This window comes from Salmo salar, chromosome ssa07 (genome assembly GCF_905237065.1).
Source record: "Salmo salar chromosome ssa07, Ssal_v3.1, whole genome shotgun sequence".
In the NCBI taxonomy this organism is placed as follows: Eukaryota; Metazoa; Chordata; class Actinopteri; order Salmoniformes; family Salmonidae; genus Salmo; species Salmo salar.
Genome location: NC_059448.1, coordinates 66,072,571 through 66,088,531, shown reverse-complemented (window position 1 = coordinate 66,088,531; position 15,961 = coordinate 66,072,571). Strand labels below are relative to the sequence as shown.

The following is a 15,961-nucleotide window of genomic DNA, read 5'->3' as shown; positions in this document are numbered from 1 at the left end:
CCCTGACACTACACTACCCCAACACTACACTACCCCTACACTACACTACCCCCAACACTACACTACCCCCTACACTACACTACCCCACACTACACTACACCTACACTACACTACACTCCCTACACTACCCTACACTACACTACCCCAACACTACACTACACTACCCTACACTACACTACCCCTACACTACACTACCCCTACACTACACTACCCCACACTCCACTACACCCTACACTGCACACCACCCCCACACCACACTACACTACCCCACACTACACTCCACTACACCACACCCTACACCTACACTACACACACCTACACTACACTACCCCTACACTACACTACCCTACACTGCACCTACACTACACTACCCCAACACTACACTACACTACCCTACACTACACTACCCCCTACACTACACTACCCCTACACTACACTACCCCCTACACTACACTACACCACACCTACACTACCCCCACACTACACTCACACCTACACTACCCTACACTACACCACCCCAACACTACACTACACTACCCCTACACTACACTACCCCCTACACTACACTACTCCCTACACTACACTACCCTACACTACACTCCCTACACTACACTACCCTACACTCTACACTCACTCCCAACACTACCCCTACACTACCCCAACACTACGCCCCACACTACCCCAACACTACACTACCCCAACACTACACTGCACTACCTCCACACGCTACACTACACTACCCCCGCACTACACTCACCCCGCACTACACTACCCCGCACTCACGCTACACTACCCCCGCACCACGCCACACTACCCCCACAGTACGCTACACTACCCCCACAGTACGCTACACTACCCCCAACACTACACTACCCCCAACACTACACTACCCCAACACTACACTACCCCAACACTACGCTACACTACTCCAACACTACCTCCACACTACGCTACACTACCCCCACACTACGCTGCACTACCCCCACACTACGCTACACTACCCCGCACTACGCTACCCCCGCGCTACGCTACCCCCACGCTACATTACATTACATTACCACCACGTCTAACATTACAGCGTCACCACGTCTAACATTACATTACATTACCACCACGTATTACATTACATTACCACCACGTCTAACATTACATTACATTACCACCATGTCTAACATTACATTACCACCACGTCTAACATTACATTACATTACCACCACGTCTAACATTACATTACATTACCACCACGTCTAACATTACATTACATTACCACCACGTCTAACATTACATTACATTACCACCACGTCTAACATTACATTACATTACATTACCACCACGTCTAACATTACATTACATTACCACCACGTCTAACATTACATTACCACCACGTCTAACATTACATTACCACCACGTCTAACATTACATTACAGCGCCACCACGTATTACATTACAGCGCCACCACGTATTACATTACATTACCACCACGTCTAACATTACATTACATTACCACCACGTCTAACATTACATTTCTACCTCGCACAACCCCAATACCTCCCAAATACTTGACAACTCAAGCTTAGGTGACGTCACCGCTCTAGCTGGGCGACGTCACCGCTCTAGCTGGGCGACGTCACCGCTCTAGCTGGGCGACGTCACCGCTCTAGCTGGGCGACGTCACCGCTCTAGCTGGGCGATATTCTGCCTCTTCTTCCCCATCTCACAACACCCCATCACACTCACTCCCCCACAACACTAAGAAATGTCTGTCTTCCTCTGAAGTGCTTCAGGTTCTAAATTCCTCCTCAGAAACAGAACGGCTGGCCATGTTGCCCCATTTCCCCCCCCCTCTCTACAATCACTCACTCACTCACTCATTCTGTGTCATACACAAACACACTGGACACACACACTCCCTCCCTTCCTCTCACACACACACACACACACACACACTGTTTCTCCCTCTTAAACACACTGTACTTTTTGTCTCCAGGAAATGTTATTAACTCACAACAATAAGAGCTTCTAAACTGATTCACTGAGCAGATGGGCTGGTCAGAGAGTTCTGTGAACACACACACACACACGGCTGTGTTCTAAGAATTTGACTGGCCTCAAGGTGTGGCAGAACTCTGTCTGTGTTGCTCTCTTCCTCTCTCTTCCTCCCTCTCTCTTCCTTTCTTCCTGCTATCACAGAAGCCTGTAGCGCGAGAGCGAGAGGGAGTCAGGAGAAAGAATAAAGAGAGGGAGAGAGAGACCCTACCCATTTGCTTTAATTGGGTCCTCTCTGCAGATCTCTACTTCCCTACTGAACATCTGTCTGGCAGAACACACACATTCACTCTGGCTGGGATTTATATACTGTATCACACAAACACTGACTACTCACTCTCTCTCTCACTCTCACACAGAGAGAGAGGACGTGTCCGAAGCTAAAGAAAGACAGGATGTTACTCCACTATGACGAACAGAGGCCAAGAGAGAAAGAAAAATTACTTAGTCACACGATAAATCAAATCAAAATGTATTTGCCACATGCGTCAAATACAACAAGTGTAGACTTTACCGTGAAATGCTTACTAACAAGCCCTTAACCAACAGTGCAGTTCAAGAAGAATAAAATATTTACCAAGTAGGCTAAAATAAAAAGTAATAATAAAAAGTAACACAATGAGAATAACAATAACGAGGCTATATACAGGGGGCGCCGGTACCGAGTCAGTGTGCAGGGGTACAGGCTAGTTGAGGTAATCTGTACATGTAGGTGGGGGCGAAGTGACTATGCGTAGGTAACACACAAACAGCGAGTAGCAGCAGTGTACAAGAGGGGGGGGTCAATGTAAATTGTCCGGTGGCGATTTTTATGGATTGTTCAGCAGTCTAATGGCTTGGGGTAGAAGCTGTTGAGGAGCCTTTTGGTCCTAGACTTGGTGCTCCGGTACCGCTTGCCGTGTGGTAGGAGAGAGAACAGTCTATAACTTGGGTGACTGGAGTCTCTGACATTTTACTAGGCTTTCCTCTGACACCACCTATTATATAGGTCCTGGATGGCAGGAAGCTTGGCCCCAGTGATGTACTGGGCCGTTCGCATTACCCTCTGTAGAGCCTTACGTTCAGATGCCGAGCAGTTGCCATACCAGGCGGTGATGCAACCGGTCAGGATGCTCTCGATGGTACAGTTGTTAAACCTTTTGAGGATCTGGGGACCCATGTCAAATCTTTTCAGTCTCCTGAGGGGGAAAAGGTTTTGTCGTGCCCTCTTCATGATTGTCTTGTTATGTTTGGACCATGATAGTTTGTTGGTGATGTGGACACCAAGGAACTTGATACTCTCGACCCGCTCCACCACATCCCCGTCGATGTTAATGGGGGCCTGTTTGGCCCGCCTTTTCCTGTAGTCCACGATCAGCTCCTTTGTCTTGCTCACATTGAGGGAGAGGTTGTCCTGGCACCACACTGCCAGTTCTCTGACCTCCTCCCTATAGGCCGTCTCATCGTTGTCATTGATCAGGCCTACCACTGTTGTGTCGTCAGCAAACTTAATGATGGTGTTGGAGTCGCGTTTGGCCAGGCAGTCGTGGGTGAATAGGGAATACAGGAGGGGACTAAGTACACACCCCTGAGGGGCCCCAGTGTGAAGGATCAGCGTGGCAGACGTGTTGTTGCCTACTCTTACCACCTGGGGGTGGCCCTTCAGGAAGTCCAGGATCCAGTTGCAGAGGGAGGTGTTTAGTCATTAGCTTAGTGATGAGCTTTGTGGGCACTATGGTGTTGAACGCTGAGCTGTAGATGAACAGCATTCTCACATAGGTGTTCCTTTTGTCCAGATGGGAAAGGGTGGTGTGGAGTGCGATTGAGATTGCGTCATCTGTGGATATGTTGGGGCGGTATGCGAATTGGAGTGGGTCTAGGGTATCCGGGAGGATGCTGTTGATGTGAGTCATGACCAGCCTTTCGAAGCTCTTCATGGCTACTGACGTGAGTTCCATGGGGCGGTAATCATTTAGGCAGGTTACCTTCGCTCCCTTGGGCACTGGGACTATGGTGGTCTGCTTGAAACATGTAGGTATTACAGACTCTGTCAGGTAGAGGTTGAAAATGTCAGTGAAGTCACTTGACAGTTGGTCCGTGCATGCTTTGAATACACGTCCTGGTAATCCTTCTGGCCCAGCGGCTTTGTGAATGTTGACCTGTTTTAAAGGTTTTGTTCACATCGGCTACCGAGAGTGTTATCACACAGTCATCCAGAACAGCTGGTGCTCTCGTGCATGCTTCAGTGTTGCTTGTCTCAACGCGAGCATAAAAGGCATTTAGCTCGTCTGGTATGCTCGCGTCACTGGGCAGCTCGCATCTGGGTTTCCCTTTTGTAGTCCGTAATAGTTTTCAAGCCCTTCCACATCCGACAACCGTCAGAGCCGGTGTAGTAGGATTCAATCTTAGTCCTGACTGACCCTTTGCTTGTTTGATGGTTCGTCTGAGAGCATAGCGGGATTTCTTATAAACGTCCGGATTAGTCTCGCTCTCCTTGAGAGCAGCAGCTCTAGCTTTTAGCTCGATGCGGATGTTGCCTGTAATCCATGGCTTCTGGTTGGGATATGTACGTACAGTCACTGTGGGGACGATATCATCGAGGCACTTATTGATGAAGCCAGTGACTGATGTGGTGTACTCCTCAATGCCATTGGATGAATCCCGGAACATATTCCAGTCTGTGCTAGCAAAACAGTCCTGTAGTGTAGCATCCGCGTCATCTGACCACTTCCGTATTGAGTGAGTCACTGGTACTTCCTGCTTTAGTTTTTGCTTGTAAGCAGGAATCAGGAGGATGGAATTGTGGTCAGATTTGCCAAATGGAGGGTGGGGGAGAGCTTTGTATGCATCTCTGTGTGTGGAGTAAAGGTGGTCTAGAGTTTTTTTCTCTGGTTGCACATGTGACATGCTGGTAAAAATGTGTTAAAACTGATTTAAGTTTTCCTGCATTAAAGTCCCCGACCACTAGGAGCGCCGCTTCTGGGTGAGCATTTTCTTCTTTGCTTATGGCCTTATAGAGTTGGTTGAGAGCGGTCTTAGTGTCAGCTTTGCTTTGTGGTGGTAAATAGACGACTACGAATAATACAGATGAGAACTCTCTTAGTAGATAGTGTGGTCGACAATTTGTGTATTAGGGTATATGTAGGCTGTGTGTATTCTGTGTAATCATGTCTATACAGGCACATGTATAGTCCCACTGTTGGCTATGTTTAGCAACTAGCTAGCAACAAATGAAAACTAGCTGTGCTTTTACACATAAACAATGTTTGGACACAGACTATCCAGTATAATCTCCCTATTTAGGATCAGGTGCCTGGGACAATGGCAGGACCAATAGCCACACACACCACACACACTGGCACACATGACCAGGGTGACCTTAGCTGACCTCCTTACCCCATCGTGTTCGATATAGGTTTGGACGCTGCACACACACCTACTGTTTTAAAATGGACTGTGAGTACACAGCCAGCCCCTGGGACTATGTATAGGAAATCCCAGTGATGATATGAACAGGACTGGAAACCATGGTGCCTTGCTGTCATTAGAACCACTGCAGACACACCCAAATGATATTTTCTTTTTTCTTCATCCCTCTGTTTCGCCTCCTCAGGACGATGGGCTCAGCCCAGAGAAAGCTGGACACCAGTCAGATGAGGAGCGATGGGACACACCGCCCCCCAAACCACCCCGCATACGCAGGTACAGTACAGTGACTTCATCACGTATTCAACAACACTGCATATACTCAGCCCTGGTTGGTGTTCTAGCCTGCGGTTTGTTTGATGTGGAACCACATCTCGGCCTCCGGCTGAGCTCTCTTTCTCTTTCTCTAGACCAGACTCTTTCTGGTCTGGTCTAGGACCTGTACTCAGTACTGGAGACTCTCTGGTCTAGGACCTGTACTCAGTACTGGAGACTCTCTGGTCTAGGACCTGTACTCAGTACTGGAGACTCTCTGGTCTGGTCTAGGACCTGTACTCAGTACTGGAGACTCTTTCTGGTCTAGGACCTGTACTCAGTACTGGATGCTGTCTGGTCTAGGACCTGTACTCAGTACTGGATGCTGTCTGGTCTAGGACCTGTACTCAGTACTGGATGCTGTCTGGTCTAGGACCTGTACTCAGTACTGGATGCTGTCTGGTCTAGGACCTGTACTCAGTACTGGATGCTGTCTGGTCTAGGACCTGTACTCAGTACTGGATGCTGTCTGGTCTGGTCTAGGACCTGTACTCAGTACTGGAGACTCTTTCTGGTCTGGTCTAGGACCTGTACTCAGTACTGGAGACTCTCTGGTCTGGTCTAGGACCTGTACTCAGTACTGGAGACTCTTTCTGGTCTGGTCTAGGACCTGTACTCAGTACTGGAGACTCTTTCTGGTCTGGTCTAGGACCTGTACTCAGTACTGGAGACTCTTTCTGGTCTGGTCTAGGACCTGTACTCAGTACTGGAGACTCTCTGGTCTGGTCTAGGACCTGTACTCAGTACTGGAGACTCTTTCTGGTCTGGTCTAGGACCTGTACTCAGTACTGGAGACTCTCTGGTCTGGTCTAGGACCTGTACTCAGTACTGGAGACTCTCTGGTCTGGTCTAGGACCTGTACTCAGTACTGGAGACTCTCTGGTCTGGTCTAGGACCTGTACTCAGTACTGGAGACTCTTTCTGGTCTAGGACCTGTACTCAGTACTGGAGACTCTCTGGTCTGGTCTAGGACCTGTACTCAGTACTGGAGGCTCTTTCTGGTCTGGTCTAGGACCTGTACTCAGTACTGGAGACTCTCTGGTCTAGGACCTGTACTCAGTACTGGAGACTCTTTCTGGTCTGGTCTAGGACCTGTACTCAGTACTGGAGACTCTTTCTGGTCTGGTCTAGGACCTGTACTCAGTACTGGAGACTCTTTCTGGTCTGGTCTAGGACCTGTACTCAGTACTGGAGACTCTTTCTGGTCTAGGACCTGTACTCAGTACTGGAGACTCTCTGGTCTGGTCTAGGACCTGTACTCAGTACTGGAGGCTCTTTCTGGTCTGGTCTAGGACCTGTACTCAGTACTGGAGACTCTCTGGTCTGGTCTAGGACCTGTACTCAGTACTGGAGACTCTTTCTGGTCTGGTCTAGGACCTGTACTCAGTACTGGAGACTCTCTGGTCTGGTCTAGGACCTGTACTCAGTACTGGAGACTCTTTCTGGTCTGGTCTAGGACCTGTACTCAGTACTGGAGGCTCTTTCTGGTCTGGTCTAGGACCTGTACTCAGTACTGGAGACTCTCTGGTCTGGTCTAGGACCTGTACTCAGTACTGGAGACTCTTTCTGGTCTAGGACCTGTACTCAGTACTGGAGACTCTGGTCTGGTCTAGGACCTGTACTCAGTACTGGAGGCTCTTTCTGGTCTAGGACCTGTACTCAGTACTGGAGACTCTCTGGTCTGGTCTAGGACCTGTACTCAGTACTGGAGGCTCTTTCTGGTCTGGTCTAGGACCTGTACTCAGTACTGGAGACTCTTTCTGGTCTGGTCTAGGACCTGTACTCAGTACTGGAGACTCTCTGGTCTGGTCTAGGACCTGTACTCAGTACTGGAGGCTCTCTGGTCTAGGACCTGTACTCAGTACTGGAGAGTCTCTGGTCTGGTCTAGGACCTGTACTCAGTACTGGAGGCTCTTTCTGGTCTGGTCTAGGACCTGTACTCAGTACTGGAGACTCTCTGGTCTGGTCTAGGACCTGTACTCCGTACTGGAGACTCTTTGGTCTAGGACCTGTACTCAGTACTGGAGGCTCTTTCTGGTCTGGTCTAGGACATGTACTCAGTACTGGAGGCTCTCTGGTCTGGTCTAGGACCTGTACTCAGTACTGGAGACTCTCTGGTCTAGGACCTGTACTCAGTACTGGAGACTCTCTGGTCTGGTCTAGGACCTGTACTCAGTACTGGAGACTCTCTGGTCTGGTCTAGGACCTGTACTCAGTACTGGAGACTCTTTCTGGTCTGGTCTAGGACCTGTACTCAGTACTGGAGACTCTCTGGTCTGGTCTAGGACCTGTACTCAGTACTGGAGACCCTCTGGTCTGGTCTAGGACCTGTACTCAGTACTGGAGACTCTGGTCTGGTCTAGGACCTGTACTCAGTACTGGAGACTCTTTCTGGTCTGGTCTAGGACCTGTACTCAGTACTGGAGACTCTCTGGTCTGGTCTAGGACCTGTACTCAGTACTGGAGGCTCTTTCTGGTCTGGTCTAGGACCTGTACTCAGTACTGGAGGCTCTTTCTGGTCTGGTCTAGGACCTGTACTCAGTACTGGAGGCTCTTTCTGGTCTGGTCTAGGACCTGTACTCTGTACTGGAGGCTCTTTCTGGTCTGGTCTAGGACCTGTACTCAGTACTGGAGACTCTCTGGTCTGGTCTAGGACCTGTACTCAGTACTGGAGACTCTTTCTGGTCTGGTCTAGGACCTGTACTCAGTACTGGAGGCTCTTTCTGGTCTAGGACCTGTACTCAGTACTGGAGACTCTCTGGTCTGGTCTAGGACCTGTACTCAGTACTGGAGACTCTTTCTGGTCTGGTCTAGGACCTGTACTCAGTACTGGAGGCTCTTTCTGGTCTGGTCTAGGACCTGTACTCCGTACTGGAGACTCTCTGGTCTAGGACCTGTACTCAGTACTGGAGGCTCTCTGGTCTGGTCTAGGACCTGTACTCAGTACTGGAGACTCTCTGGTCTGGTCTAGGACCTGTACTCTGTACTGGAGACTCTCTGGTCTAGGACCTGTACTCAGTACTGGAGACTCTTTCTGGTCTGGTCTAGGACCTGTACTCAGTACTGGAGACTCTCTGGTCTGGTCTAGGACCTGTACTCAGTACTGGAGACTCTCTGGTCTGGTCTAGGACCTATACTCAGTACTGGAGGCTCTTTCTGGTCTGGTCTAGGACCTGTACTCAGTACTGGAGGCTCTTTCTGGTCTGGTCTAGGACCTGTACTCAGTACTGGAGGCTCTTTCTGGTCTGGTCTAGGACCTGTACTCAGTACTGGAGACTCTCTGGTTTGGTCTAGGACCTGTACTCAGTACTGGAGGCTCTTTCTGGTCTGGTCTAGGACCTGTACTCAGTACTGGAGACTCTCTGGTCTGGTCTAGGACCTGTACTCAGTACTGGAGGCTCTTTCTGGTCTGGTCTAGGACCTGTACTCAGTACTGGAGACTCTCTGGTCTGGTCTACGACCTGTACTCAGTACTGGAGGCTCTTTCTGGTCTGGTCTAGGACCTGTACTCAGTACTGGAGACTCTCTGGTCTGGTCTAGGACCTGTACTCAGTACTGGAGACTCTCTGGTCTGGTCTAGGACCTGTACTCAGTACTGGAGACTCTTTCTGGTCTGGTCTAGGACCTGTACTCAGTACTGGAGACTCTTTCTGGTCTGGTCTAGGACCTGTACTCAGTACTGGAGACTCTCTGGTCTGGTCTAGGACCTGTACTCAGTACTGGAGACCCTCTGGTCTGGTCTAGGACCTGTACTCAGTACTGGAGACTCTCTGGTCTGGTCTAGGACCTGTACTTAGTACTGGAGACTCTTTCTGGTCTGGTCTAGGACCTGTACTCTGTACTGGAGACTCTCTGGTCTAGGACCTGTACTCAGTACTGGAGACTCTTTCTGGTCTGGTCTAGGACCTGTACTCAGTACTGGAGACTCTCTGGTCTGGTCTAGGACCTGTACTCAGTACTGGAGACTCTCTGGTCTGGTCTAGGACCTGTACTCAGTACTGGAGACTCTTTCTGGTCTGGTCTAGGACCTGTACTCAGTACTGGAGACTCTCTGGTCTGGTCTAGGACCTGTACTCAGTACTGGAGACTCTCTGGTCTGGTCTAGGACCTGTACTCAGTACTGGAGACTCTCTGGTCTGGTCTAGGACCTGTACTCAGTACTGGAGACTCTTTCTGGTCTGGTCTAGGACCTGTACTCAGTACTGGAGACTCTCTGGTCTGGTCTAGGACCTGTACTCAGTACTGGAGACTCTTTCTGGTCTGGTCTAGGACCTGTACTCAGTACTGGAGACTCTCTGGTCTGGTCTAGGACCTGTACTCAGTACTGGAGGCTCTTTCTGGTCTGGTCTAGGACCTGTACTCAGTACTGGAGACTCTTTCTGGTCTAGGACCTGTACTCAGTACTGGAGACTCTCTGGTCTGGTCTAGGACCTGTACTCAGTACTGGAGGCTCTGTCTGGTCTGGTCTAGGACATGTACTCAGTACTGGAGACTCTCTGGTCTGGTCTAGGACCTGTACTCAGTACTGGAGGCTCTCTGGTCTGGTCTAGGACCTGTACTCAGTACTGGAGACTCTTTCTGGTCTAGGACCTGTACTCAGTACTGGAGACGCTCTGGTCTGGTCTAGGACCTGTACTCAGTACTGGAGGCTCTGTCTGGTCTGGTCTAGGACCTGTACTCAGTACTGTAGACTCTTTCTGGTCTGGTCTAGGACCTGTACTCAGTACTGGAGACTCTCTGGTCTGGTCTAGGACCTGTACTCAGTACTGGAGACCCTCTGGTCTGGTCTAGGACCTGTACTCAGTACTGGAGACTCTCTGGTCTGGTCTAGGACCTGTACTCAGTACTGGAGGCTCTTTCTGGTCTGGTCTAGGACCTGTACTCAGTACTGGAGACTCTCTGGTCTGGTCTAGGACCTGTACTCAGTACTGGAGACTCTCTGGTCTGGTCTAGGACCTGTACTCAGTACTGGAGACTCTCTGGTCTGGTCTAGGACCTGTACTCAGTACTTGAGACTCTTTCTGGTCTAGGACCTGTACTCAGTACTGGAGACTCTCTGGTCTGGTCTAGGACCTGTACTCAGTACTGGAGACTCTCTGGTCTAGGACCTGTACTCAGTACTGGAGACTCTCTGGTCTGGTCTAGGACCTGTACTCAGTACTTGAGACTCTTTCTGGTCTAGGACCTGTACTCAGTACTGGAGACTCTCTGGTCTGGTCTAGGACCTGTACTCTGTACTGGAGACTCTCTGGTCTGGTCTAGGACCTGTACTCAGTACTTGAGACTCTTTCTGGTCTGGTCTAGGACCTGTACTCAGTACTGGAGACTCTCTGGTCTGGTCTAGGACCTGTACTCAGTACTGGAGACTCTCTGGTCTGGTCTAGGACCTGTACTCAGTACTGGAGACTCTCTGGTCTAGGACCTGTACTCAGTACTGGAGACTCTCTGGTCTGGTCTAGGACCTGTACTCAGTACGTGTGGCCATTGCGTGAATCAAACCCTCGGTAATGGTATATTAGGAGCTCTATGGTGGTCATCAGCACCATAATAGGTTGTTCTGAGCTTGTTCAGATCAATAGACAGGAACAGCTGTGATATTCTGCCCCCAAAGATCCCATCATGCCCTACTCATCAACAACATGCAGGTAACTGACAAAATAAAGGAAACACTAGAGTAAATGAGGAACACAGAGTATATTGAAAGTGTGGTCCATACAGGTCTGATTCCTGAGTTAATTAAGCAATTAACATCCCATCATGCTTAGGGTCATGTATAAAAAATACCCAGTTGCCCATTATCTTGGCTACCATGGCTAGAAGAAGAGATCTCTGTGACTGAGTCTCAAAGGAGCATAGGGGGCTTAAAGTGTGTGTGTGTGTGTGTGTGAGTCATCAGATCTCAACCTAATTTAACATTTCTGGTAGATTCTGAAGCAGTGACTGAGACAGCGTTTTCAACAACCATCATCAAAAAAACAAATGATGGAATTTATCTTGGAAGAACGGTGTCACATCCCTCCAATAGAGATCCAGACACTTGTAGAATCTATGCCAAGGTGCATTGAAGCTGTTCTGGCTCGCTGTGGCCCAACGCCCTATTAAGACACTTTATGTTGGTGTTTCCTTTATTTTGACAGTTACCTGTAGCTACTGATAGTAACGGAGATCTTCTTCAAGCCACTTGCCTGATTGTAGTCCTCGCTGATTGTAGTCCTAGCTAGCTGACTGTAGTCTTAGCTAGCTGACTGTAGTCCTAGCTAGCTGACTGTAGACCTAGCTGGCTGGCTGACTGTAGACCTAGCTGCCTGGCTGACTGTAGACCTAGCTGGCTTGCTGACTGTAGACCTAGCTGGCTGGCTGACTGTAGACCTAGCTGGCTGGCTGACTGTAGACCTAGCTGGCTGGCTGACTGTAGACCTAGCTGGCTGGCTGACTGTAGACCTAGCTGGCTGGCTGACTGTAGTCCTAGCTGGCTGGCTGACTGTAGTCCTAGCTGGCTGGCTGACTGTAGTCCTAGCTGGCTGGCTGACTGTAGTCCTAGCTGGCTGGCTGACTCTCTGAGAACACACTGACTGTGTGTGTACTGCGTAGTCATGTGCAGGGCATTAACCTGCGTTTGTCATGTGATCTTTATTTGGCACACGACCACATCCTGCTGAAAGTGTGTGTGTGAGAGTTCAGGAGATGGAACTTGACAGTTCACACACGTTTCTGAAGTTCTGAATGTTCCATCCCTCTGTGGTTACCATGTCACCCACTCTAGCAGACAACCTCAGTTTCCTGGAAAGGAAGGCTGGTCGACTATCTCTCTCTGAGTTCCATTCAGCCAGATTCCACTGTTATGTCACAGTGGAGGAAATAGAGGTCTACTGTGGTATTACCCCCGTGTTCACTAGGTAACTGTTACCCCCCGTGTTCACTAGGTAACTGTTACCCCCCCGTGTTCACTAGGTAACTGTTACCCCCCCGTGTTCACTAGGTAACTGTTACCCCCGTGTTCACTAGGTAACTGTTACCCCCCGTGTTCACTAGGTAACTGTTACCCCCCGTGTTCACTAGGTAACTGTTACCCCCCCGTGTTCACTAGGTAACTGTTACCCCCCGTGTTCACTAGGTAACTGTTACCCCCGTGTTCACTAGGTAACTGTTACCCCCGTGTTCACTAGGTAACTGTTACCCCCGTGTTCACTAGGTAACTGTTACCCCCCGTGTTCACTAGGTAACTGTTACCCCCCGTGTTCACTAGGTAACTGTTACCCCCCGTGTTCACTAGGTAACTGTTACCCCCCGTGTTCACTAGGTAACTGTTACCCCCCGTGTTCACTAGGTAACTGTTACCCCCCGTGTTCACTAGGTAACTGTTACCCCCGTGTTCACTAGGTAACTGTTACCCCCCGTGTTCACTAGGTAACTGTTACCCCCCGTGTTCACTAGGTAACTGTTACCCCCGTGTTCACTAGGTAACTGTTACCCCCGTGTTCACTAGGTAACTGTTACCCCCGTGTTCACTAGGTAACTGTTACCCCCGTGTTCACTAGGTAACTGTTACCCCCGTGTTCACTAGGTAACTGTTACCCCCCGTGTTCACTAGGTAACTGTTACCCCCGTGTTCACTAGGTAACTGTTACCCCCGTGTTCACTAGGTAACTGTTACCCCCGTGTTCACTAGGTAACTGTTACCCCCGTGTTCACTAGGTAACTGTTACCCCCGTGTTCACTAGGTAACTGTTACCCCCGTGTTCACTAGGTAACTGTTACCCCCGTGTTCACTAGGTAACTGTTACCCCCCGTGTTCACTAGGTAACTGTTACCCCCCCGTGTTCACTAGGTAACTGTTACCCCCCGTGTTCACTAGGTAACTGTTACCCCCCGTGTTCACTAGGTAACTGTTACCCCCGTGTTCACTAGGTAACTGTTACCCCCCGTGTTCACTAGGTAACTGTTACCCCCCGTGTTCACTAGGTAACTGTTACCCCCCGTGTTCACTAGGTAACTGTTACCCCCGTGTTCACTAGGTAACTGTTACCCCCCGTGTTCACTAGGTAACTGTTACCCCCGTGTTCACTAGGTAACTGTTACCCCCCGTGTTCACTAGGTAACTGTTACCCCCGTGTTCACTAGGTAACTGTTACCCCCCGTGTTCACTAGGTAACTGTTACCCCCGTGTTCACTAGGTAACTGTTACCCCCCGTGTTCACTAGGTAACTGTTACCCCCCGTGTTCACTAGGTAACTGTTACCCCCCGTGTTCACTAGGTAACTGTTACCCCCGTGTTCACTAGGTAACTGTTACCCCCGTGTTCACTAGGTAACTGTTACCCCCGTGTTCACTAGGTAACTGTTACCCCCGTGTTCACTAGGTAACTGTTACCCCCGTGTTCACTAGGTAACTGTTACCCCCGTGTTCACTAGGTAACTGTTACCCCCGTGTTCACTAGGTAACTGTTACCCCCCGTGTTCACTAGGTAACTGTTACCCCCCGTGTTCACTAGGTAACTGTTACCCCCGTGTTCACTAGGTAACTGTTACCCCCGTGTTCACTAGGTAACTGTTACCCCCCGTGTTCACTAGGTAACTGTTACCCCCGTGTTCACTAGGTAACTGTTACCCCCCGTGTTCACTAGGTAACTGTTACCCCCCGTGTTCACTAGGTAACTGTTACCCCCCGTGTTCACTAGGTAACTGTTACCCCCCGTGTTCACTAGGTAACTGTTACCCCCCGTGTTCACTAGGTAACTGTTACCCCCGTGTTCACTAGGTAACTGTTACCCCCCGTGTTCACTAGGTAACTGTTACCCCCCGTGTTCACTAGGTAACTGTTACCCCCGTGTTTACTAGGTAACTCCCCGTGGTTACTAGGTACCCCCCGTGTTTACTAGGTAACCGCGTTACCCCCCTGTGTTTACTAGGTAACTGCGTTACCCCCCTGTGTTTACTAGGTAACTGCGTTACCCCCTGTGTTTACTAGGTAACTGCGTTACCCCCCGTGTTTACTAGGTAACTGCGTTACCCCCGTGTTTACTAGGTAAGCGCGTTACCCCCGTGTTTACTAGGTAACTGCGTTACCCCCGTGTTTACTAGGTAACTGCGTTACCCCCCGTGTTTACTAGGTAACTGCGTTCCCCCCGTGTTTACTAGGTAACTGCGTTACCCCCGTGTTTACTAGGTAACTGCGTTACCCCCGTGTTTACTAGGTAACTGCGTTACCCCCGTGTTTACTAGGTAACCGCGTTACCCCCGTGTTTACTAGGTAACTGCGTTACCCCCGTGTTTACTAGGTTTCTGCGTTACCCCCGTGTTTACTAGGTAACTGCGTTACCCCCCGTGTTCACTAGGTAACTGCGTTACCCCCGTGTTCACTAGGTAACTGCGTTACCCCCCGTTACCCCCCGTGTTCACTAGGGTAACTGCGTTACCCCCCGTGGTCACTAGGTAACTGCGTTACCCCCCGTGGTCACTAGGTAACTGCGTTACCCCCGTGGTCACTAGGTAACTCCCCGTGGTCACTAGGTAACTCCCCGTGGTCACTAGGTAACTCCCCGTGGTCACTAGGTACCCCCCGTGTTTACTAGGTAACTGCGTTACCCCCGTGTTTACTAGGTAACTGCGTTACCCCCGTGTTTACTAGGTAACTGCGTTACCCCCCGTGTTTACTAGGTAACTGCGTTACCCCCCGTGTTTACTAGGTAACTGCGTTACCCCCGTGGTTACTAGGTAACTGCGTTACCCCCCGTGTTTACTAGGTAACTGCGTTACCCCCCGTGGTCACTAGGTAACTGCGTTACCCCCCGTGGTCACTAGGTAACTGCGTTACCCCCCGTGGTCACTAGGTAACTGCGTAACCCCCCGTGGTCACTCGGTAACTCCCCGTGGTCACTCGGTAACTCCCCGTGGTCACTAGGTAACTCCCCGTGGTCACTCGGTAACTCCCCGTGGTCACTAGGTAACTCCCCGTGGTCACTAGGTAACTCCCCGGGGTCACTAGGTAACTGCGTTACACACATTGTATTAGATGATCTGCTCTTATGTTGTGATGTATTTCAGGTAGATTACTGTGGTAAATCCATGATATTATGCACGTTTAGAGAAGTTGTTTTGGATTTAGACACGTTTTGCCCCGCTATTGTCGTGTACATTGAAGTCTGCCATCTAGTGGCATAAATATGAAGTTTGAATTGCTATTCGCTGTCTTTATA

The 15,961-nt window shown here is 50.0% G+C and overlaps 1 protein-coding gene across 8 annotated transcripts in view; it reads left to right on the top strand.

Moving 5' to 3' along the window:
• The window catches only part of LOC106593735 (tyrosine-protein phosphatase non-receptor type 12), a 115,629-nt gene that overhangs the window by 80,825 nt on the left and 18,843 nt on the right, over positions 1 to 15,961 (top strand). For all 8 annotated transcript variants that reach the window (XR_006770703.1, XM_045722471.1, XM_045722475.1 and 5 more), the window contains exon 12: positions 5,639 to 5,727. Coding sequence is in view for 7 of the 8 variants with exons in the window: in XM_045722471.1 (XP_045578427.1) it covers positions 5,639 to 5,727 (89 nt within the window). In the remaining variant the exon portion in view is untranslated. The remainder of the gene's footprint in view (positions 1 to 5,638; positions 5,728 to 15,961) is intronic.